Source organism: Ranitomeya imitator, chromosome 10, assembly GCF_032444005.1.
Source record: "Ranitomeya imitator isolate aRanImi1 chromosome 10, aRanImi1.pri, whole genome shotgun sequence".
Classification (NCBI taxonomy): domain Eukaryota; kingdom Metazoa; phylum Chordata; class Amphibia; order Anura; family Dendrobatidae; genus Ranitomeya; species Ranitomeya imitator.
Genome location: NC_091291.1, coordinates 118,185,030 through 118,211,019, shown reverse-complemented (window position 1 = coordinate 118,211,019; position 25,990 = coordinate 118,185,030). Strand labels below are relative to the sequence as shown.

The window sequence follows — 25,990 nt, the reverse complement described above, 5'->3', positions numbered from 1 at the left end:
AGCAATCCGACGGGAAACCTCCTGAAGTACCATTCCCCTGCCGCGAGGCCCTCGAAGCCGAGGAAGTCGGCGGCCTAAATGTCCACGCCGGGGACATGCACTGCGGAGCTCACCAGGACCGTTGCCTCTGTCCAAAGGAGGATCCTGGAATCTCGGCCGAGGCCAGAGAACGCCGAGTCCACCCCTGGTGGTAGACGTATGCCACTGCTGTGTCATTGTCTGTCTGGGTTCGAATTGGCAGGCTGCTGAGAATCCTTACCCAGTGAAGGCAAGACGGAAAGATGATCCGGAACTCGAGAACACTGATCGGCAAAGAGGACTCCTGCGCCGACCGACAACCCTGAAAGAACAGGAGACAAAGCCCCGCGCCTCCGCCGAGCGGGCTGGCGCCCGTCGTCACCACCTGCCAGGGAACTGGAAGGAAGGATATGCTGAGAAGGATCTACTCTGGGATAAGAGAAGTGACCTCGGCCACCAGTCGAGGAACCATTTGACCCGGGAGAAAACCGGATCGGACGATGCAGGGAGAAGACAGACCTGTCCCCTGTGATAGAACAGCCTGCTGAAGAAGTCTTGAATGAAATGGGCGAAGGGAAAATTGCTTCCGATGTTGCAACCAACCTCCTTAGGGCCTTTAAGGCCCATCGGAAAGGAGGGGAGCCGAGAACCCTGGAGCAAGTGAACTTCCTGACAAAGGAGGGATATCTTGTCTTCGGGAAGGAAGACTCTGGTCCGACAAGTGTCGAAGAACATGCCCGGAGATACGAGGCGCTGAACAAGAAGGAACTTCTTCCTGTTGACGAGCCACCCGCAACAGTTAGAATGTCGGGAAAGATGGATAGACTTTCGGGAGCCTGAAACCGAAATTCCTGAGCCTCCATGGAAGCGATTACTGAACGAGGGGATATCGTCCTGAAGTGTCTCCGACGAAACTTCTTGTTCAGCAAATTGAGATCTGGACTGGGACGACCCTTGTCGTTCTCTGTCAGTACAAAAAGATTCGAAGAGAAGCCTGTGAACCGTTCATGTTCTGGGACGGGAACGATTACTCCGGATTTAAGGAGGGAAACAATGGCAGTAAAGAAAAACCGGGACTAGAGCGGGGTCTCTCGTAGGTTGGGATTTGAAGGAAACGATCCCAGGACCGTGAAAAGAAGATTTTGTGTCTAGAGGGAACAGGTGCCCTGGCCCATGCGACCTCTGCTGAGGAGACCCAGACGTCCCTGAGGAACAGGAGACGGTTGCCCAGTCTGAGAAACGGGCTGGGGTCTAGTCGTGGGTCATGCCTAAGTGGAACTTCCAGTCCTGGACCTAGAGAATCCACCTTAGGAGTAGCGGGCACGCCAGGGAAGAGTGAGCCGAAGAAAACCTTCTTCTCTTGTGGCCTCTGCAGTTGCGAAGAAGAATCTGATGCCGCAAACTACGAGAAAGGTCGAAAAGACCAAAGTAGCCGCCTAAGGGGAAGTAGGTGAGGTCTGGAGAAGGGGACTGGTGCCACCAGTGGCGTCCTTAATAATTTGGTCCAGCTTGGAACCGAAAGGACGTGAACCTTGAAAAGGCAGGCTAGTGAGGGACTTCTTCGATGACTCTTGAGTCAAACAGTGCGACAGCTGGCAACGACATTACTGGGCGCCCGTGCGGCAGAAGACGCGACGTCCCGGGAACAAATTATTCCCCGGCATGAGTAATCTGGGTGGCAAGTTCCGCCAGCCGGCCTGACGGAGCTCCAGCTTGAATGCCCCAACGGAGTTGTTTAGCCCCTCAGATACAGACTTCGAAACCCATGAGGAAGCCAAAGCCGGGCATTGGGATGATGCGGCAGTTTCGAAGGCCGACTTCACGAAGGATTCCATGATCCTATCGATGGAATCTTTCAGAGCCGCCCACCGGACAGCGTAAGGACAGTGTTGGCGGCAAGTCTAGCGGTCGACGGATCCACAGGGGGAGAGGTCGTTCTCTAACGCCTCTCATTCCGGTTGGCAATGAGATCCGGAGGAAAGAGATATGAGACTCCAAGACGCTTGTCTCTTTGAGAACGTCTGGTCGAATTCGCTCTCTCTGGCCAGAAGCTCCTCGAATTCAGGATGAGGAGCAAATACCTTGGGAGGTAGTTTAGACCGTCTAAACGAAACCGCCTGATCTGCGGGTTTCGTAGAGGAATCTTCGATGCCACAGGTCTGATTGGTCGCTCCAATGAGGCTTTGAACCATATCCCTCATGTTAGCGATTTGGTTCGAATCCAGCCACAAATTATCCTCCGAAGGCGCATCAGAGAAGCCTCGCCTGACTCAGCGGATGAGGATCGGGAGGACGCCGACCGCAGAGGAGGACCGAGTGGCGAGATGGAGCGAGAAGAGGACTCAGACCGGCGTTCCTGTCTGGACCTTTTGCAGCTAGCCTTGGAAGGCTTGGACGGAGCTTCCTGCGACCCGGTGGCTACTGCGGGGGTCTGCAGGGGTAACCGATCCAGCACGGAAACCAGGGTTTGAGACACCCCTGTTAAATTGGCCACCGATTGAGACAGAGAGGAGGCCCAGCCTGGGATAGGTATCACTCTGGGGCGGATCGGCTGGGGGATCCTGGGCGGTGGGAACAATCGGGTTGCTGCAGGACAGACATAGCGGAGTGTCAGTCTGCGGTGCAGAGCTACTTACGGCAGACGAAATCCGGAGGAAGCTGTCCGGCTAGATGGTATGGACCTCCGGCGAGAAATAGACCCTTAGGCAGGAGGGTGGTAAGGCCTGCTGCCGTAATCTTGATCGATCTGCGTTTCTTAAAATTAACTTTCATTGCTGGGGTTCGAACTCACAGCTCTCTGTTTGCAAGCCTGCACACCTTACCACTGTACTATCTCACTCTCTTGTTCCGGAGGAGGGGACTCGTGGTTCAGGAGTCCCAAGATGGCGCCGGTGGGAGGAGAAAAGGCGGTTCTCAGTGAAATTGTCGGGCGGGAGAAAAGCCCGCCCGACGAACAAGGAAGGGGGGCGGAGTCCGGCACCGGAAGTAGGCCCAGGCAGAAGCCGGGGCCTAAATTAGCGATCGGTGACCGGCATGGAAGGGCCGCAGCGGAGAACCGTGCGCCGCAGAAGGCGATGGTGAGCGGCCGCCTACAGCGGCGGGAGTAGCGCAGCCGCAGGTCCCAAGCGGTGTGGCGGTCTGGCAAGCCGCCGCACTGAGGGAGGATGAGCAGCACTGTAAGCGGCCAGAGGGACGCAGCTGCAGTGGGCCCGAAGCGATGCGGCGGCCGGCAAAGCCGCCGCGCTGAATAGAAATGAACGGCCGCATACAGCGGCCGGAGCAGGGAAGCCAGAGAGGGCCGAAGCGATGTGGCGGCTGGGAAGCCGCCGCGCTGAAAAGAACGGCCGCATATAGCGGCCAGAGCGATGCGACGCAAAGCCACCACGCAGAAAAGAAATGAACGGCCGCAAACAGCGGCCGGAGCAGGGGAGCCACTGAGGGCCGAAGCCACCGCGCTGAAGCTGGGGCTAGGAAGCCTGCAGGACCCGAGGCGGAAATGTCCCCCCCCTGAGCAAGGCCACGCAGATAGCGTGCCTGGACAAGAAGCGGCGCGGTGGTCCGTAAAGGCAGCCGCGCCGGAACAGGGAGGCCGCATCCACGGAAGTGGCGCGGCTGAAAAGAGATGCGATTCGCATCAGAAAACCCCCCTAAATAGGATTTTTTATTTTTTTTTTTTTTTTTTATTTCTGGGATCCAGGGAAGCCACAGGGTGGGGCGGGAAAATACTCACCTAAAGATCCCCCGCCGGTACTACCCTGGAAGGAATGAGACGTCCACGGAGCTGATGGACGTCCTCGTCTCCTCCGACCGACAGGCTCTGGTGGGCGAGTGGGTGGGGGACGGAGCCAGGACCGGACTTCTGAGCACGCTTGTGTGCTAGGATCTTGGTCCTGGAGAGGAATCTATGAGGATACGGGGTGGCAGTACACGCCGTACTCATAGTCCGCATAGTGGGACTACAGGTGTGACTGTTCACCCTGTATCCCTCCGGAAAAACCTGAAAGGAAACGACGCACATTGAGGTAGATAAGGGTCTAATGAAAGACCCGTGTCCACCTCCTACTGACACTAAGCTAAACTGGGGAAGATCCTACTTCCTGTCGGTGGGGTGTACACTGCCGAGGAGGAGCTAACTTTTTATTTGCATAGTGTCAGCCTCCTAGTGGCAGCAGCATACACCCATGGTTCCTGTGTCCCCCAATGAAAGGCGATAGAGAAATTAAACTGGTGGGTGGGTATGACTGATTGGGAGCTCCTGAGACCCTTGGCACGGAGTTTGGCAGGAGCAGGCACCGGACTGAGTCAGCAGGGATTGCTTTGAGCTCTGGGAGAAAACTATAACGAATTCTTACATAGGGGGTTGTCCACTCTCGGGGCATCACATTTGTAAGACCTCATCAATACCTAATTTTGCCCCCCAATGGCCAATAGCCTCAGTGCTACCCACTGCTCAATATACCAGGATGTACTTACACTAAGGACGACCCCTTCTAAGGCATCCTGAATTTTGCTGAAAAGGCGCTTCGTGACCTATTAATAATAATAAAAAAAGTAAATTAACTTAGTACGAAGTAGTTATCTATACAGCTAATGTCGTCTTCAGTATTCGGAACGTGTGGATAATGGGACCTTCCCATAGTTAAACCCACTACTGTGGATATATGCGTTACATACATACAGCGCTTATAAATATGGCGACTGCAATATATCGTCTCCTATCTATACATCATCACATAGCGACGTGTCTCCTATAGTACAGGGTATGTCAGTAGGATCAGCCCCCCTAAGCCGTCTGTACTGGAACTCAGGTCTTAGGAAGCTGAATAAAATGAGACCTTGATATCTGCAATATGAGGTTTTATTCCAGAGTAATTCACATTTTTCTTAATATGCAAATTAGCCGTTAAGATCTATGGGGTGGACATAGATCTCCCTGAGACTCCCCCTCGAGAGCTTATTATAAATGAAAGGGGGCGTTACCAGTGTGAGACGTGTAGGTCCGGAGAGCGGGCTGTCAGTCATTACATGTCTCACACTGGTAACCCCCACCTTAAACCCCACTTACCTTCACTGGATGCTTGGCCGCCTCCACGACTGTGATGCGAGAGGTGTCTCTGACCAATGAAGGCTTTCCAAGGCGTGCTTCTATGTAGCGTCCGGCTACACCAGTGGCGTTCTTGGCAGAGTAAACGCCTAATGCGAGCAACGTCAACCCGGCTGCCTGCAGAACGAGAACGACGGCCGGTCAGACATAAGGAACATACATAGAATACAGGACACAAGTGAGGAGCTTTTCAAGAAATTCAGATTATAAGGGCATTCCGCTCCTAAGGCTTCTCCGACACCATCACTGTCCCCATTGGGGCTCACAATCTAGATTCCCTATCACTATGTCTTTGGAATGTGGGAGGAAACTGGAGAACCTGGAGGAAACCCACGCAAACACGGGGAGAACATACAAACTGCTTGTAGATGTTGTCCTTGGTGGGATTTGAACCCAGGACCCCAGCGCTGAACAGCAACAGTGCTAACCACTGAGCCACCACACGGTGCTAACCACAGAGCCTCCACACGGTGCTAACCACCGAGCCACCACACAGTGCTAACCACAGAGCCTCCACACAGTGCTAACCACCGAGCCACCACACAGTGCTAACCACAGAGCCTCCACACGGTGCTAACCACCGAGCCACCACACAGTGCTAACCACAGAGCCTCCACACGGTGCTAACCACAGAGCCTCCACACGGTGCTAACCACCGAGCCACCACACGGTGCTAACCACCGAGCCACCACACGGTGCTAACCACAGAGCCACCACACGGTGCTAACCACAGAGCCTCCACACGGTGCTAACCACCGAGCCACCACACGGTGCTAACCACAGAGCCACCACACGGTGCTAACCACAGAGCCTCCACACGGTGCTAACCACCGAGCCACCACACGGTGCTAACCACAGAGCCACCACACGGTGCTAACCACAGAGCCACCACACGGTGCTAACCACAGAGCCTCCACACGGTGCTAACCACCGAGCCTCCACACAGAGCTAACCACCGAGCCTCCACGCTGTGCTAACCACCGAGCCACCATACAGTGCTAACCACTGAGCCACCATACAGTGCTAACCACTGAGCCACCATACAGTGCTAACCACTGAGCCACTATACAGTGCTAACCACTGAGCCACCTTACAGTGCTAACCACTGAGCCACCATACAGTGCTAACCACTGAGCCACCATACAGTGCTAACCACTGAGCCACTATACAGTGCTAACCACTGAGCCACCATATAGTGCTAACCACTGAGCCACCATATAGTGCTAACCACTGAGCTTCCATACAGTGCTAACCACTGATCCACCATACAGTGCTAACCACTGAGCCACCATACAGTGCTAACCACTGATCCACCATACAGTGCTAACCACTGAGCCACCATACAGTGCTAACCACTGAGCCATCATGCTGCCCTCTATAGCCTCCTGAGAAAAAAAGTTGAAAAAGCAGTTGAATTTCTAAGTGCAGAATCCCAGCATTTCTGTACTAAAAAAAAAAAAAAAAAGGTTAAAAAGCGTCTCAGGCCGGAGTTACACTACAGCGAGATACGGCCGAGTCTCCCAGGTTGAGGGTATGTGCACACGCTGCGGAAAACGCTGCGGATCCGCAGCAGTTTCCCATGAGTTTACAGTTCAATGTAAACCTATGGGAAACAAAAACGCACGGAAACGCAGCGGTTTACATTCCGCAGCATGTCACTTTTTTCTGCGGATTCCGCAGCAGTTTTACAGCTGCTCCAATAGAAAACCGCAGTTGTAAAACCGCTGTGAATAACCGCAGAAAAACCGCGGTAAATCCGCAGCGGTTTTGCACTGCGGATTATCAAATCCGCTGCGGAAACATCTGCAGTGGACCAGCATACGTGTGCACATAGCCTGAAGCCCAGCTGTGGCACCGGCACTCCGGAGCGGAGCGTGCGGCTCCATGTATTGCTATGCGGCTCCGCTCCGGAGTGCCGATGCCCCAGCTGGGTTTTAACCTGCGAGACTCGGCCGTATCTCGCTGTGTGTGATCCCGGCCTTAAAAAAAATATATATTAAAAAAAATGGGCAAAAAAACCAAGAGGCAAGACTCAGAACAGATTGCCATTAAGTATTTTGGTGCAGAAGCAAAAGCAGAGTTTTAATATGTGGGACCATGGCCCAAAAGCGATGCAGCGTTGAGGCCCCTTCATTTTCAGGATTGTCCCCCAGGACGGACCCCTGCTATCATTCACTGGAAGAAAAAACCCTATTAAATGGTTATTATCATGCATTGCATGACTTTTTTAGGCTATTAGATGCCAATCTTGATAAAAGAAATGATCTGCCATGTCACAGGTCCAGTGGATGCCAAAATATTGGGGAAAAAAATTATGTTCTATAGGTGGTTATTAGTGATGATGAGCGAGCGTGCTAGGATAAGGTGTTATCTGAGCATGCTCAAGTGCTAGCAGACTGTTAGATGGCCACAACACATAAGGGACTGCCTAACAAACCTGCATGTGTGGAACAGCCGCGAGACATGCAGCCACGGGGACTCGGACATATTATTCGAGCACGCCGAAGACACTCGGTTAGCACCAGAGCATGCTCAGTTAACACCTTATCCCAACACGCTCGCTCATCACTAATTATACAATGCTATGTGCACGGTGTATCAATGAGAACACTACATTACATGCTGCCTTTACCCGAATTCTATTTTTTCATGAAATGCAGAATATTTTTTTTATTTTTTTATAATTGAGCATTGTGCATTTCCGTTGTTATGAAATGCATGAAAAAATAAAATAAAAAATGTCAACAACTGGGATATAATTGTGTCCTCATCAAATGTAGGGTCCAATCAGCGCCAAGTCAAAATATGTATGGGCAAGGGGAATGATAAGGGAAAGTTTTCTATTTATTCATTTTTTCCAGGAGTGAAAGATCAGAAGATCTAAGAAAAGATGCTCCAATACGAACGAATACTGGTCCTCTCCAGGGATCAGCAACCTTCGGCACTCCAGCTCTTGGGTGACTATGCTGGGGCATGATGGGAGTTGTAGTTCCACAGAAGCTGGAGTGAGAAAGGTTGCTCGATGCTATATAATATGGCAGCCCAGGTGATGCCAAGAAAAGATGCCAAAGCCGTAGGAAGAAAAAAAAGCAGAATATGGACGCCGGCAGGAAGATCCCAGGGATCCACCGCGGAGAGCAGGAAACGAGCTGCTGTTCCGAGATTAAATTTAGATCATGACACATGGGCCACTTTCCTGGTGACAGAAGCCGCCATTTCGGCTTGGCAAGCGGCAATCATCCTGCACTCACCAGGAAAAATCAGAGGCGAGGGGGAAACTGACAGCTCCTATTAGGGACGTGTCACCGCGGCCGAGAGCACCGCCGATAAGCCGAGGAAATCACCGGCCACTGGCATCACGAGACGGAGAATCCGGAATAGAGAGCCATCGGAAAATCAGCCGCAGGAGCCCAACATGGGTCAGCAGCGGAGGACGAGGATGCCACACAGGAAAAAAAAAACAAAAAAAACATTTTTGTGGTCAGCATTTTCCTCAATCATTTCAATGGGGACTCGAAATCACCCGCTGGCTCAGCAACATTTTTGGTGCATTTCTGCATCCCCCCCCCACCCCCCCCCAAGAAAAAAAAAAGTGTATAAAAGGTGCACAAATAAGGGCAGAAAATGTGCAGGGGACGGGGACGGGATGCATAAACTTTGCGATATGTGATGGGCACAAGCCATCTGGTTTTAGGAGAACCTCATTTGAATAAAGATCTGGTTAGGTATAAATTTGTGAAGCAAATGGCAATATCGTCCTCGTATCTCCATGGTAACAGAGGGCAGAATGGCCGAGATTGAATATTTATAAGGACTACATATTGATTATGGCAGAAAAGTAACATTCATATCGGTAGAACAACTCAGGAACATTAACCCCAGTTATGGGAATTCTACGTCATACGTGCGAGAATACAGCAGAGCCTAAAATGATGGATGGAGATCATGTGTGTGTACCCTCAACGTAATATTTGGTTGCACACCCTTTGGAATAAATAGCTGCAATCAGTCGCTTCTTACACCTCTCATCTAGAATTTTGGACCACTCTCTTCTTCTTTTGCAAACTGCTGCAGGTCTCTCATAATTCGCCTTCTCCCAACAGCAATCTTAAGATCTCTCCACATGTGATCAATAGGATTTAGATCCGGACTCATTGCTGCCACTTCAGAAATCTCCAGCGCTTGGTTTCCATCCATTTCTGGGGGCTTCTTGAAGTATGTTTGGGGTCATTCTCCTGCTAAAAGACCCATGACCTGGGACGCAAACGCAGCTTCCTGACACTGCACTGCGAACCAAAATCCTTTGGAATCTTCAGATTTCATGATGCTTTGCACACAGCCAAGGCACCAAGTGCCAGAGGCAGCAAAACAGCCCCAAAACAAGTTTGAACCTCCACCATATTTCACTGTAGGTAGTGTGTTCTTTTCATATTTGGTAAACAGTAGAATGATGTACTTTACCAGACAGCTCTATCTTTTGTCTCATTTGTCCATAAGACACTTTCCCAGAAGAATTTTAGATTACTCACTAAAACATTTCCTCAAACTGGAGCCTAGCTTTAAGTCTTTTTGTCTTAAGTGGGGTCTTCCTGTGTCTCCTGCCATATTGTTTCATTTCATTCAAATGTCGACAGATAGTTCGCACTGACACTGGTGCACCCTGAGCCTGCAGGACAGCTGGAATTTCTTTGGAACTTGATTGGGGCTGCCTTTCCGCCATCTGGACTATCCTGCATTGCAACCTTTCATCAATTTTTCTCTGCTGTCCACATCAAAAGAGATTAGCTACAGTGCTGGGTTGTAAACTTCTTGGTTATGTTGCACACTGTGCACAAAGGTACATCAAGATCTCTGGAGATGGACTTGTAACCTTGAGATTGTTGATATGTGTCAACAATTTTAGTTTTCAAGTCCTCAGACAGTTCTCTTCTCCTCTTTCTGTCCTCCATGCTTAGTGTTGCCCACCCAGACACACAATGCAAAGATTGAGTGAACGTCTCCCCTTATTATCTAGTTTCAGGTGTGATTTTCATATTGCCCACACCTGTTACTTGCCACAGGTGAGTCTGAACAAGCATCTCCCGCTTGATACAAAGTTGTGTACCCACAATTTTGTCTGGCGCATTTTGGGGGTTTTGAGTGAAATTATGTCCAATTTGTCTTTTGTTTCTCTTATAACAAAACATGTGTAAACCAAATAATTTTTGTGGGAGAAATATTTCCATTTTTTTTTTTTAGAACAATTTCAAGGGTGCAAACACTGTCAGCCATGACTGTATGGACATTATAGAGGGAGCCTCCATTTGGGCCATACTGGGAGACCTCGACTACCGTTCTGTTGGCCTAGTCGCCCTTGCATTACATGGACAGTCGCTTATCTGACTGGATGCCATGTAATACGGCAGAGGCCTGGCTAATCAGGGTTCTGCCCGGGAATTCATTCTCAAAGCGGCGTCTTCCCTAATTACATCCCTCCTATAAAGCTCATAGACACAATTTAAGTTTGACAAAACTTTGGGGGAGATTTCTGAAATGGCCTTCATTTGTTGTCCATAGCAACCAATCACAGCACAGATTTCACTTTGTACAGTGCTCTTGAAAAATGAAAGCTCCACTATGATTGGTTTGTCAAGGGTAGAAGAAAACAAGAGAGACTTTGTTACCAGGGGCAACCATAGACCGGCTTTCATTTTTCAAGAGCCGTGACTGGTTGCTATGGTAGTGCAGACTGTGACCTCCAAACCGGCCGCGGATCTTCTGACCTAGATTCAACCGCCTCATAGGCATAAATGAGGTGACTCAATTCGAGTCAGGCAGCCTCCGACCGATCTGGACGTCACATTCTGCACCCAGACCCCATTTCATGGATGTCGGAATTCGGCCTTATTCACAATTCTGTTCTCAGGTCACCTAACTCAATGTCTGAGGGTCTGTTCTCTACGCTTGGGACCAACACCAATCATGAGAATGGGATCCTGTGTACCCCTCCATCATAATGCATTGCAGCTCCATTCATTGTCTATGGGACTGATGGAGAGAGCCCAGTACAGCTCTTGATCAATTGTTCCAGCACTTCGCATGCTCAGGACCCCCATTCTCCTGATTAGTGAGACCTCAAGTTATAAGACACTGATAACATCTACTAAAGATAAGTGATCATTTTATGAGCACCCAATTTAAATGCAATGTATCAATAAAATAAATACTTATTTTTTTCTTTGTCACCACGTGGAAGAAAAAAAAAAAAAAAACGTTCTAAAATCTTGCAGGTTTCCCCTCTGACAATGGAACTTCATAATAAACTACCACTATCCGCCCGCAGAGATCCCATCTCAGCAGCCACCACTAGTGATGAGCGAGTGGACTTGTTGCGCGGGTTTTCCAGAGCACGCTCGGGTGACCGAGTATTTGTTAGTGTTCGGAGATTTAGTTTCTCACCTCAGCTGAATGATTTACCGCTACTAGCCAGCTTGATTACATGTGGGGATTCCCAAGCAACCAGGCAACCCCCACATGTACTTATGCTGGCTAACAGATGTAAATCATTCAGCTGAGGCGATGAAAACTAAATCTCCGAACACTAACAAATACTCGGAGATCACCCGAGCATGCTCTGGAAAACCCGAGTAACGAGTATATTCACTCATCAATAGTCACCACCCGTTCTGCAGAGATCCCTTCTCAGCAGTCACCACCGGTTCTCCAGAGATCCCTTCTCAGCAGTCACCACCCGTTCTGCAGAGATCCCTTCTCAGCAGTCACCACCCGTTCTCCAGAGATCCCTTCTCAGCAGTCACCACCCGTTCTCCAGAGATCCCTTCTCAGCAGTCACCACCCGTTCTCCAGAGATCCCTTCTCAGCAGTCACCACCCGTTCTCCAGAGATCCCTTCTCAGCAGTCACCACCCGTTCTCCAGAGATCCCTTCTCAGCAGTCACCACCCGTTCTCCAGAGATCCCTTCTCAGCAGTCACCACCCGTTCTCCAGAGATCCCTTCTCAGCAGTCACCACCCGTTCTCCAGAAATCCCTTCTCAGCAGTCACCACCCGTTCTCCAGAGATCCCTGCTCAGCGGTCACCACCCGTTCTCCAGAGATCCCTTCTCAGCAGTCACCACCCGTTCTCCAGAGATCCCTTCTCAGCAGTCACCACCCGTTCTCCAGAAATCCCTTCTCAGCAGTCACCACCCGTTCTACAGAGATCCCTTCTCAGCAGTCACCACCCGTTCTCCAGAGATCCCCTCAGCAGTCACCGCTCGTTCTGCAGAGATCCCTTCTCAGCAGTCACCACCCGTTCTCCAGAGATCCCTTCTCAGCGGTAACCACCCGTTCTCCAGAGATCCCTTCTCAGCAGTCACCACCCGTTCTCCAGAGATCCCTTCTCAGCAGTCACCACCCGTTCTCCAGAGATCCCTTCTCAGCGGTCACCACCCGTTCTCCAGAGATCCCTTCTCAGCAGTCACCACCCGTTCTCCAGAAATCCCTTCTCAGCAGTCACCACCCGTTCTCCAGAGATCCCTTCTCAGCGATCACCACCCGTTCTCCAGAGATCCCTTCTCAGCAGTCACCACCCGTTCTCCAGAGATCCCTTCTCAGCAGTCACCACCCGTTCTCCAGAAATCCCTTCTCAGCAGTCACCACCCGTTCTACAGAGATCCCTTCTCAGCAGTCACCACCCATTCTCCAGAGATCCCTTCTCAGCGGTAACCACCCGTTCTCCAGAGATCCCTTCTCAGCAGTCACCACCCGTTCTCCAGAGATCCCTTCTCAGCAGTCACCACCCGTTCTCCAGAGATCCCCTCAGCAGTCACCGCTCGTTCTGCAGAGATCCCTTCTCAGCAGTCACCACCCGTTCTCCAGAGATCCCTTCTCAGCGGTAACCACCCGTTCTCCAGAGATCCCTTCTCAGCAGTCACCACCCGGTCTCCAGAGATCCCTTCTCAGTAGTCACCACCCGTTTTACAGAGAACCCTTCTCAGCAGTCACTACCCGTTCTCCAGAGATCCCTTCTCAGGAGCCTCTACCGTTCTGCAGAGATCCCTTCTCAGGGGTCACCACCAGTTCTGCAGAGATCCCTTCTCAACAGTCACCACCCGTTCTGCAGAGATCCCTTCTCAGCAGTCACCACCCGTTCTGCAGAAATCCCTTCTCAGCAGTCACGACCCGTTCTACAGAGAACCCTTCTCAGCAGTCACTACCCGTTCTCCAGAGATCCCTTCTCAGGAGCCTCTACCGTTCTGCAGAGATCCCTTCTCAGGGGTCACCACCAGTTCTGCAGAGATCCCTTCTCAGCAGTCACCACCCGTTCTGCAGAGATCCCTTCTCAGCAGTCACCACCCGTTCTGCAGAGATCCCTTCTCAGCAGTCACCACCCGTTCTGCAGATACCTTCTCAGCAGTCACTACCCGTTCTACAGAGGACCCTTCTCAGCAGTCACCACCCGTTCTCCAGAGATCCCTTCTCAGCAGTCACCACCCGTTCTGCCGAGATCCCTTCTCAGCAGTCACCACCTGTTCTGCAGATTCCTTCTCAGCAGTCACTACCCATTCTACAGAGATCCCTTCTCAGCAGTCACTACCCGTTCTACAGAGATCCATTCTCAGCAGTCACCACCCGTTCTACAGAGATCCCTTCTCAGCAGTCACCACCCCTTCTGCTGAGATCCCTTCTCAGCAGTCACTACCCGTTCTGCAGAGATCCACTCAGCAGACACTACCTTTTCTGCAGAGATCCCTTCTCAGCAGTCTCCACCCTGTCTGCAGAGATCCCTTCTCAGGAGCCATTACCCGTTCTGCAGAGATTCCCTCTCAGCACTCACTACCTTTTCTGCAGAGATCCCTTCTCAGCATTCACTGCCCGTTCTCCAGAGATCCCTTCTCAGCAGTCACCACCCGTTCTCCAGAGATCCCCTCAGCAGTCACCGCTCGTTCTGCAGAGAACCCTTCTCAGCAGTCACCACCCGTTCTCCAGAAATCCCTTCTCAGCAGTCACCACCCGTTCTACAGAGAACCCTTCTCAGCAGTCACCACCCATTCTCCAGAGATCCCCTCAGCAGTCACCGCTCGTTCTGCAGAGATCCCTTCTCAGCAGTCACCACCCGTTCTCCAGAGATCCCTTCTCAGCGGTCACCACCCGTTCTCCAGAGATCCCTTCTCAGCAGTCACCACCTGTTCTGCAGAGATCCCTTCTCAGCAGTCACCACCCGTTCTCCAGAGATCCCTTCTCAGCAGTCACCACCCGTTCTCCAGAGATCCCTTCTCAGCAGTCACCACCCGTTCTCCAGAGATCCCTTCTCAGCAGTCACCACCTGTTCTGCAGAGATCCCTTCTCAGCAGTCACCACCCGTTCTCCAGAGATCCCTTCTCAGCAGTCACCACCTGTTCTGCAGAGATCCCTTCTCAGCATTCATTTCATTACATCCCATGATTACATTTAAAGGAGACACCTCCATATTAGTAGGATCCTCCATTAGGTGATGCGCACAGCTCGCCTCCTCCCCCTCCCTGCACAATCAGCTCTGCACAGGTCACAGAGCATGCCCACAACACTCTCCCATAAGTCATTTAATATTTTCATGGTACAGGTCCAGGCGACCCTGGATTGGAGAAGGGTGAAGTTAGGTGACGCACCCACATAATTATGATGTTATCTCCTCGCCCTGTGAGTCCGTGCAGCGGGAGCACCTGTGCGTTGGCATTGTGACGACTAATTATCTCCATTCGCTTCAATCAATAGAATTTCCACTTCGATCACTGGCATGAGAATGACATTTTGCTTTGTCGAGTCGTTTCTTTTTCTAAGCTGGTGCACGGGGGCCGGGAGGGAGCGGAGCTTTTATTCCGCATCTGACATCTGTGCATTGCATTAGGAAACAGACAATTACGTGCTCATCAAAATCGAACTTCACGTCCTCGTTGCTTTGGAAGGTTCTCCATTAACAGAATGAGCTGCGGGGGAACTGCGGGGAATTAAACTCACTTTTCAAAGGCAGCGCCGAGCGCCCGGAGACCGGTTTTATCTGCGACTGAGATCTATATTGTTTGGCTGGAAATTAGAGGTTGACGAGAAGCAAAATGCAAAAAAAAAAAACAAACAAAAAAAAAAAACGGCCATATAAATTGCTATGTTGGTCTATTGATGTGCTCTACAGGCGAGATATCATCACCCATCAGTCTCCTTATCTGCCCAGCGCTTCCTCACTTATCTTACGTGAACTTTCCTGGGTTATTGCATTGGGACAAATTAACGACCTGTCCCTAAGATAGGTTATCAATGGGGGTCCGACTCAGGGCAGACCACCGATCAAGGACATCGCTGCAGCACCATTCAACGTACGGCGCCGTGCGCTGCAATCAGCCGATCGATGGGATGGTCAGGCGTCACCACCAATCTGGTGACCATTATTGGGGTGGTCTCACGGAGGACCCCTATCCATACCCCCCATTAGGATACTATAGATTTGATCATCCCCCCCATATAATACGGCACATGGCTTCTGCAATCCCTCGGAAATCAGACGGTAGAGAGGTGGCACCCATCTTCTGCTTTCTCAGCAAGTGATGGCCGATCGCAGATGATAACCATGATTGCTGGGGAGCCCACCTGTAGCACCCCACCGATCCAGAGAATGAAGGGGCTGCAGATTTTATGCACCGGGACGATTTACAGCCAATCACTGCAACGAGGAAAGTTGGGGGCACATAGGTTGGACCCCCAAGTGATCGATAAGTCATACTCTAGCTATATGGTACCACTTACCAAGACTGCAGTATTCATTGGACCCCCTTTATATACCATGTGCAGCGAGTATTTACTTTGGAAAGGTTCACGACAGCTATCCAAGTCCCCGGACAGGTACATGGAGAGGATTGGCGATACGGATCAGAGTCTCTATACGACGAACCAGGTCAGAGCCATGACAGGAAGTGTTACCATGGGGGTCAGAGGTGTAAAAAAGGCAGCAGATTACTCTAGCGTACAAGATACTAAAATGAGGTTTCGCTAGGAACCATATTTCCATCTTCAGAGAAGGATATCGTCGGTTAAATGTTTGTAAATACGAATTTATTACATTGAGATATTGACTTTTTGTTTAAAGCCCGTTGCCTTGGAGACCGACCACCGCTGTTAGACAGCAGAACGCGTGCAGTGCTTACAAGCTCTTTTCCATTAGGCTTGTAAGCGCTGTTTCGAAGCTGGAGTGCGAAGTTACCTCCTAACCCCCGGCCAGCTTCAGTGCAGACGGCAGCGGTGGTCGGTCTCCTGGAAACAAAATAAGTGTTGATAATATCTCAAGAACGAATGCAAATATTAATAAGCTGTAAATGGCAAAAAAGTGCATTTTACAAGCACTATCCATCTATGAGGATTGGAATAATCCTTTAAAAGAGCATCAAAAAGGAAAAAGCCACCTCTGTCTGCTGTGAGTACATTTAGTGGAGGGGGGGGGGGGGGGGGGGGCGTAGCAAAACTTACCAGCCCCTGAGATATTGGTGCACACAATGGGGTCATTTGGGAGCCAAGCTATGCTAGGAGCAATAGACTCTGTTTTTTGCACCAGTGCCGCAGTATAAAAATGATCTGAGATAATAACTAAATGCGAGAAATAGGAATATTATGCATATATAGGTCTGGTTTTGCACGGACTCCCAGAGAACACAGCGCGGCGGGCCGAATGTTACCGTGGACGAGTTCTGCATTGCACTACAGACATTCAGCAACGCAGGAATCCGCCATGTTTACCAGCAAATCCCTATCCGCAGAAAGCCGCTGCCTGCAGATAACAGCCAATCCCAAGCTCTGCAGCGCCATCATCTGGTAGAAAGACAGAACTGCAATCGGCCTCCTGGTGCAACCAGATCACGGAACTAGACCAAGCTTCCCTGGTATTAGAGACCAAGAAACAAGGCAGCCATGTACTAAACTAGGACGATAAATGCTGCAGGAAACACAAAACAGTATACAGAAGGGGATAGGGGGGAAAAATGCTCCAAATGCATCTCTAATGAGCCCCCTACACACAAACATATAATGTCTGCACCTCCTTGAGACGTTTGGTGCCATTTGACAACTCATGGCCAACAGGAAAGTTTTTCATTGTTGTAAAGTGTAACTAACAATTTATAAAACTTTTTATATATTATAGTGATCAGCGGGGGTCCAGAGACCCCTATCGATCAGTCAAAACATAAATCCTGACAGGTAACATCGGATCCATTTATAATAGGCGATGTTGCAGCTCACCTTCTCCCCCTCCCTTCACATTGACCATTAGATGCTTTAATATAAAAGATAGGGTCTGTTCATTGTGCCCAGTCTGAAGATTGCAAGATCTCTCATTTTTATTCCTTTTCATTTTTTTGCAGCTAGTTTGGAAGTCAGTATGTATCGGAAAAACTTTTTTTTTTTAAATCAACATTTTTTCTTACGCCACGTGCTGCCTCCCTGTGGTTGGCACAGCTCCTCTGGGCATCGTTCTCATACCCATGGACGCTGGTCCTCATTGCCCTAATCATCCTGCTCTCGCCATAACTTGCAAAACCAGCACCGTGGAAGTCACGTTCCTGGCCATATCCTCCCTACCTTTGGCCATGTGATTTGGCGCCATTTAACCCATACACCAGCGCCCTAGGAGACATCCATGCCCACAAGTGCCCCCCACCCAGGTAAGCTGCATCTCTTATTGATCACTTACTCTGCCTATCGTCCTACCCATGCTCCCCTCCCACCGGTGTACCCGCCATGTCCCCTTACCCATACTGACCTCTTGACAGCAGTGTCTTGCCCTTCGGCTACTCTCCTCCACTGTCCCCCTAGTACGATGTACATCACTTATTTATTGTACTGGCTGACCTGGGACATTAAATCCCTTTGTATGTATACATGTAAATATTGCACAGACATGTTAACGCATTAATACCCATAATATAAATATGTACCCCACTGGCGGACACAGAAGAAGCCCCTGAGCAAGAAAAGTCCAATATCTCATCATAATGCACAACTGCGCCTGCTTGGGAGACAGAAGTGGCCCTTAACTTACCTCTTGGGCCCCAGTAATGATATGTCGGCCCCTGGTGTACCCCAAGTTTTGTGTTTGTACATATGTAACTTTATATAGGCCCTGTATATCCCGCTCTTGTATAGTTATTTGACTTTCTTAGTGACTGTTTCTCAAATCAAAACGTCACGATGTTCGCACCCCAGAGCACCATACTCCGTGGATATTGCACTTCTTATTCCATTTGCACCCCACATTCAACAAGTGTGTGCACTGCGTATTTTACACCAAACCAGCAGCACGCCCGTCCACAGGTTTGGAGTTACTGCAGCTTCATTCTATGCACCTCAGTTTAGATGAGCAACAGTACCAGACTCATCCTAGGGACAGATTCCTAGGGACAGATATTAGTGTTTCTGGAAGAAAGCAACCACGTTTTCACCCATAATGTACAACAGGGGTGTCAAACTGCATTCCTCGAGGGCTGCAAACAGGTCATGTTTTCAGGATTTCCTTGTACTGCACAGGTGATAATTTAATCACCTACACACATAATGATCGCAGCACCTTGTGCAATGCTAAGGAAATCTTGAAAACACGCATGGTTTGCAGCCCTCGAGGAATGCAGTTTGACACCCCTGATGTACAACATCTTTTATTTAGCCACTACAATGAGAACCAAAGCAGAAATATTTCAGATCTAGCCACGGTACACGAGTTTGGGGATGGAGGACCCCTTTGACTTTGCAAAATTTTCATCAGCTGTGGAATACTCACCGCAGCGGTCACTTTGTCCCAGTCTGATACAAAGGCCCGGAAACCTTCTCCGAACACGGTCCCTGCCGTCCTGTAGGAAGAAGCACGCGCCTATGTAAGCGACCATCACAGGTATAATAAGATCATCTCCTACAGCGGGAATTTCCTGCCACGTACTTGATGGATTCCAGAACAGTTTGCCGATGTTCTGCCGCCTTCAGGCGGATCTGCTCCCGGATGATGTCTGCGTTTTCGCGCTCCACCTTTGCTCGTGCCCGCGCCTCTGCCTCTATCCTGAGCATTTCATTCTTGTGCCGTAGCTCCATCTCATGCTCGATTGTAGCTGAAGAGAAAGCACAAAGCGCGTCACTGGCGAGCTACAAACATGGCCGACTTACCAGGGTACATTGTATTAGTCATCCGCGCACGTCCTGTAGTGCAGGGAAAGCGACACTGTCCTGTGCTCTCCTATTACTGAGCAGACATCTGGGTATTGCACACAGGGCCCCATCACTGGTTCCAGGGTCAGTAATACTAGCTATACCGCCTGACCGTGCAAAAGGCTATGAACTAGTGGTGAGCGAGCGTGCTTGCATAAGGTGTTATCTGAGCATGCTCGCGTGCTAACCGAGTGTCTTCAGCGTGTTCAAATACTATGTTCGAGTCTCCAGGGTTTCCATCTAAATCTCTGAGTGACGTGATTCAGATGAAACCCCTGAGGGATCCAGTCACTATAATGTGGCAGCTTCGTTACTCTGGACTCCATCTGGCCTGTGTTTAGCGGTGCACAAAACTGTGGCCGACTGAACTTTTATGCAACCCTAAAAAGATGGACACTGCCGTATCACAGATCCTATGATGTCCACGGAGCCTCCATCTGCCTCCTTATAGGGAATGTTTGCCGAGGGTTCCGTGTGAATCACATATTTCAGAGACTTACCGTATATACTCGAGTATAAGCCGACCCCCCTAATTTTGCCACAAAATACTGGGAAAACTTATTGACTCGAGTATAAGCCTAGGGTGGAAAATGCAGCAGCTACCGGTGAATTTCAAAAATAAAAATAGATTATTATTTCCCCATAGCTGTGCCATATAGTGCTCTGGTGCAGAGCACTATATGGCACAGCTATGGGGAAATAATGAACGGTGCAGAGCACTATATGGCACAGCTATGGGGAAATAATTAACGGTGCAGAGCACTATATGGCACAGCTATGGGGAAATAATAACGGTGCGTTCATTATTGCCCCATAGCTGTGCCATATAGTGCTTGCACCGTTCATTATTGCCCCATAGCTGTGCCATATAGTGCTCTGCACCGTTCATATTTCCCCATAGCTGCCATATAGTGCTCTGCACCGTTCATATTTCCGCATAGCCGTGCCATATAGTGCTCTGCACCGTTCATTATTGCCCCATAGCCGTGCCATATAGTGCTCTGCACCGTTCATTATTTCCCCATAGCTGTGCCATATAGTGCTCTGCACCGTTCATATTTCCCCATAGCTGTGCCATATAGTGCTCTGCACCGTTCATATTTCCCCATAGCTGTGCCATATAGTGCTCTGCACCGTTCATATTTCCCCATAGCTGTGCCATATAGTGCTCTGCACCGTTCATATTTCCCCATAGCTGTGCCATATAGTGCTCTGCACCGTTCATTATTTCCCCATAGCTGTGCCATATAGTGCTCTGCACCGTTCATATTTCCCCATAGCTGTGCCCCATATAGTGCTCTGCACCGTTCATATCTCCCCATAGCTGCCATATAGTGCTCTGCACCGTTCATATCTCCCCATAGATGCTCCATTGAAAGCTCTGCCATTGCTGCTGCTGCAATAAAAAAAAAAACAACACATACTCACCTCGCTGCTTGCAGCTCCCAGCATCCGGTCCCAGCGTCTCTCCGCTCTGACTGATCAGGCAGAGGGCGTCGCGCACACTATATACGTCATCGTGCCCTCTGACCTTAAGTCAGTGTAGATAGACGCCGGGAAGATGGAGCGGCGCCCGGCGGCTGGAACGGGGACAGGTAAATATGTGATACTTACCTGCTCCCGGCGTCCCGCTCCTTCTCCCGGACAGCTGTCTTCGGTGCCGCAGCTTCTTTCTCCATCAGCGGTCACCGTTACCCCTGATTAGAGAAATGAATAGGCGGCTCCACCCCTATGGGAGTGGAGTCCATATTCATTTCTCTAATGAGCGATCCCACGTGACCGCTGAAGAGGGGAAGAACTGCAGCACAGAAGACCGTGGGACGGCAGGGGGAGCGCCAGGATCGCTGGAAGCAGGTAAGTATGCCTCAGCGCCCTCACCCGCCGACCCTGCCACCCACCTTGACTCGAGTTAATCTGGTTGACGTACGAGCCGGCGTAACTCTCATTGTTTGTGACACTCACGTTTATGGAGGCAGGCACTATAGTGTCAGTAGTCCGGCCCAAGGACCACGACTGGTAAATTATTTCCAACAGGGTAGAGCCAGGATTTGAAACCCAGTCTCCCATGTTGGTGGTTGTGTACTTTTTTAAAAAATATATTTTTTCAATTTATTTATTTATTTATTTTTAATACTTTTTCTCACTATGGGATATTCACATCCAGCAGCCTGATCGCTGTTATAATCTATTGCGAGGGATTATAACGGTGAGTGCTGCACTGACACAAGCCCCGAGGGACTTGCCGTAGCCTGCAGACAATCGGGACACCACGATGGCGTACTGCGGGGTCTCCGATTCAAGGGCAAAGGGGCTTTTTTCACCCTCTGCCTACTTGCTAAATGCTGCGATCGCAGCACTTATGGGGTTGAAGTGCGGGCGCTGAGAATCAGCCGATACCAGGCAGCGATCGTACCGCGCACAGCCTCTGTGCACGCAAAAATCACCTGGACTTACGCAGTACTGAGTACTTCCAAGGTCAAAAAGGGGTTAAATAGATCTATCAAACCTGATGAGACTGGTGTACTTGCTTTGGAAACCCATACCGGAACAGCTGTACAATCCTTTGTGAATATGAAAATGAAGATTTTTATTGATTCGGCTCTTGAAATATTGATTTAATTATCAGGATTACACAGCCATTCTTACCCAAGTTTCAGAGCAAGTACAACCGCCTCATCAGGTCTAAAAGTTCCATTTTACAATGTATACAGTTTGCACTGAGAGATCTGGTGACAGATCCGCTCTGAACATTAGTAATTGAAGTTAGGAATAAAATGTGAGACGCGTTGAGGACTGGCTCCTTACCTTTGCGCATGGCCTCCTGCTTCTGGACGGACTCCTCTTGCTTTCGCAGATTCTCTTCATTCAGCATTTGCTTTACAGATAGAAACAGAAAACTGAAATATTAACTATGGAAATAAAAGACGCAAGTTGTCTATCGCTTTAAATGGAGGGTGGCAATGGGTTATACTGCGGACCCCCCACCTATCACATCAATATCAGATCAGTGGGGTCCGATCATAATATATAACAACAATCGGCGTATAAATGAAAAACCTTCTACCGTTGTGTGTACACAGCTCCTGTGCAAACGTATGTGTTTCCATAGCTGCATACAGACCCTGATTTTGCATCATGTACATCTCTCTTGCATCTGACCCATCGTCTACAGGTTACAAAGCAAATGGGGCAGATGGTCCAAACTAAAGACCCCCTACACATTACACTAACCTCAATCCAACTGGATATCGGCGGTGGGGAAAATAGCTACGATATTTGATGCACTGACGATTTTGCAAGTTTTCCCGCCTACAAAGAATGGAGAGGTCCGTAATATTTATCATAGGTACCCTTCACCTGTGAGACAGAATCTAAATATAAAACCCAGAAAATTACATTGTATGATTTTTACATAATTTGCATTTTATTGCATGAAATAAGTATTTGATACAATAGAAAAACAGAACTTAATATTTGGTACCGAAACCTGTGTTTGCAATTACAGAGGTCAGATGTTTCCTGTAGTTCTTGGTCAAGTTTGCACACAGTGCAGCAGGGATTTTGGCCCCTTCCTCCATACAGATCTTCTAGGTTTCTGGGCTGTCATTGAGCAACATGGAGTTTAAGATCCCTCCAAAGATTTTCTATTGGGTTTAGGTCTGGAGACTGACTAGTCTACTCTAGGACCTTGCAAATGCTTCTTACGGAGCTACTCCTTCGTTGTCCTGGTTGTGTGTTTCGTGTTATTTTCACGCTGGAAGACCCAGCCACCACCCATCTTCACTGCTATTACTGAGGGAAGGAGGTTGTTGGCCTAAACCATGCGATACATGACCCCATCCATCCTCCCTGGATAATCATTCTGTCCCCTTTGCAGAATAGCACCACCAAAGTATGATGCCTCCCCCACCATGCTTCTTGGTTGGGATGGTGTTCTTGGGGTTGGACTCATTCTTCCTTCTGCCTCCAAACACGGCAAGTGGAGTCAATACCAAAAAGTTCTATTTTGGTCTCATCTGACCACATGACATTCTCCCATGCCTCCTCTGGATCATCCAGATGGTCATTGGCAAACTTTAAACGGGCCTTGACATGTGCTGGTGTGAGGAGGGGGACATTGTGTGTCCGACAGGATCTTAATGTAGTGTATTACTACCAGTAGTGTTTGAGACTGTGGTCCCAGCTCTCTTCAGGTCATTGACCAGGTTCTCCCATGTAGTTCCTGGCTGATTTCTGACCTCTCTCAGAACCTTCCTTACTTCCAGACTGAGGAAGATTGACAGTCATCTTGTGTTTCATCCATTTTCTAATAATTGCGCCAACAGTTGTTGCCTTCTCACCAAGCTGCTTGCCTATTGTCCTGAAGCCCTTGCCAGCTTTGTGCAGGTCTACAATTTTGTTCCTGGTGGCCTTTGACAGATCTTTGGTATTGGCCATGGTGGAGAGGTCGGAGTGTGATTGAGCGTGTGGACAGGGGTCTTTTATACAGGTAACAAGTTCAAACCGGTGCAATTAATACAGGTAATGAGTGCAGAGTAGGAGGCTTCATAAAGAAAAGCTAACAGGTCTGGGAGGGACAGAATTCTTGCTGTTGGTTGGTGATCAAATACTTATTTCATGCACTTTAATTATATAAAATCATGCAATGTGGAGGTTTTTTTTTTTTTTGCAATCTCTCTCCCATTTGAAGTGTACCTACAATAAAAATTACAGACCTTTCCGTCTTTGTAGGTGGGAAAACTTGCAAAATAGTTCGTGCATCAAATACTTATTTTCCCCACTGTATATGGGGGTCTCATCAATATCTGTCACGTTTCTGATGGCCGAACCCTTTGCTCTCCTGGAGATAAGCCCTTGTCGAGCAGTCCTGTGTAAGGGGGGACGAAGGAAAGCAATGCCCCTATACACAGTATGCAAATATAGGTCGAACCCACCAATATCGATGTGTTTGGTGCTGCCGTTGCCTATAATAATGCTATAGACTCAAAAAGGAGCTTTTCAAATCAATAATATTGGCATAGATGCTTCATTTTCAATACATTGGGAGGGGAAAAAAAAAATCAAAAAATCATTTGTGCTGTTAATTGTACGACGACACGGCCGACAGAAGCAGCACAGGATTGCAGGGAGAGGATGCAACCCTATAAATGCACCATAGCGGAGCACAAACCCCTGCATAGTCGCTTGCACGGACAACACTGCCCCCTAGTGCCCAAAAGTAAAAGGCAAGGCACAGGAAGGCATTCTCTAGGCCTAGCATTTTACCTATTTCTTCATATTTAGCAGGGGAGCGCTCTCTGCAGTCATTAAAGGGTCTCAACACCCACCGAAAAATACGCTTACCCCACAGTAATGGGGAACAGGGCTCTGCGGCCCCAGCTAGAATGGGGATGGACTTCCATTCATCGTCTACGGGACGACTGCTTTTCTTTGGACTGTTGGGTACCATAGCGGCTGGACCCTCAGAGTCCACAGGCGGCACACAGGACTCACCTGCTGTCGGAGCTGGTCCTCGTACCGCTGCCTTGCTAGCTTGTCCTGGTACTGGGCCCTCTATAAGACAAGCAAAGACACAATCATCATAGAGAAAAAATCATCAGGAAAACACACTTCAACTTTCCGCTTCTTAACCCCTTAATACCAGCCATTTCCGGGCCTCTCGGGACTTCAGAATTTTGCTCGCTGTTCCTCAGACGCGGCTTCACAAGAGTTTCTTTGAAGCAGGGAAAATAGCATTTTTTGGCACGATTTGATGATAAATTAACGTTTTATACACATATTTGTAAAGGATCATTCCCAATATAGCAAGTCATCTGTTATCTATATAACCAGGGATAAGTTACTGATTGCTGGGGGTCCGGTCACTGGGCAACCTCAGCTATTCCAAGAATGGGGTCTGTCTGCAGCCACTACTCAAATGGAGCAGAGATTCGCATGCCCAACATCCGCTCCATTCATTACCTAGGGGACTGCAGACTAGAACTGAGCTCCGCTACTTCTGGCAGTCCCCTGGGTAATGAATGGAGCCCCCTCTATACAGAGATTGTCGTGACATACAGTACAGACCAAAAGTTTGGACACACCTTCTCATTTAAAGATTTTTCTGTATTTTCATGACTATGATAATTGTACATTCACACTGAAGGCATCAAAACTATGAATTAACACATGTGGAATTATATACTTAACAAAAAAGTGTGAAACAACTGAAATTATGTCTTATATTCTAGGTTCTTCAAAGTAGCCACCTTTTGCTTTGATGACTGCTTTGCACACACTTGGCATTCTCTTGATGAGCTTCAAGAGGTAGTCACCGGGAATGGTCTTCCAACAATCTTGAAGGAGTTCCCAGAGATACTTAGCACTTGTTGGCCCTTTTGCCTTCACTCTGCGGTCCAGCTCACCCCAAACCATCTCCATTGGGTTCAGGTCTGGTGACTGTGGAGGCCAGGTCATCTGGTGTAGCACCCCATCACTCTCCTTCTTGGTCAAATAGCCCTTACACAGCCTGGAGGTGTTTGGGGTCATTGTCCTGTTGAAAAATAAATGATGGTCCAACTAAACGCAAACCGGATGGAATAGCATGCCGCTGCAAGATGCTGTGGTAGCCATGCTGGTTCAGTATGCCTTCAATTTTGAATAAATCCCCAACAGTGTCACCAGCAAAGCCCCCCC

At 49.2% G+C, this 25,990-nt stretch overlaps 1 protein-coding gene across 1 annotated transcript in view; it reads right to left on the bottom strand.

The window, feature by feature from the left end:
* LOC138652065 (ATPase family AAA domain-containing protein 3-A) overlaps positions 1 to 25,990 on the bottom strand; it is a 136,810-nt gene that overhangs the window by 28,464 nt on the left and 82,356 nt on the right. The window contains exons 4-9 of the mRNA XM_069742787.1: positions 24,809 to 24,868; positions 22,121 to 22,190; positions 19,053 to 19,218; positions 18,897 to 18,966; positions 5,084 to 5,239; positions 4,492 to 4,548 (exon numbers count right to left, since the gene is read on the bottom strand). Of these exons, the coding sequence (XP_069598888.1) occupies positions 4,492 to 4,548; positions 5,084 to 5,239; positions 18,897 to 18,966; positions 19,053 to 19,218; positions 22,121 to 22,190; positions 24,809 to 24,868 (579 nt within the window). The remainder of the gene's footprint in view (positions 1 to 4,491; positions 4,549 to 5,083; positions 5,240 to 18,896; positions 18,967 to 19,052; positions 19,219 to 22,120; positions 22,191 to 24,808; positions 24,869 to 25,990) is intronic.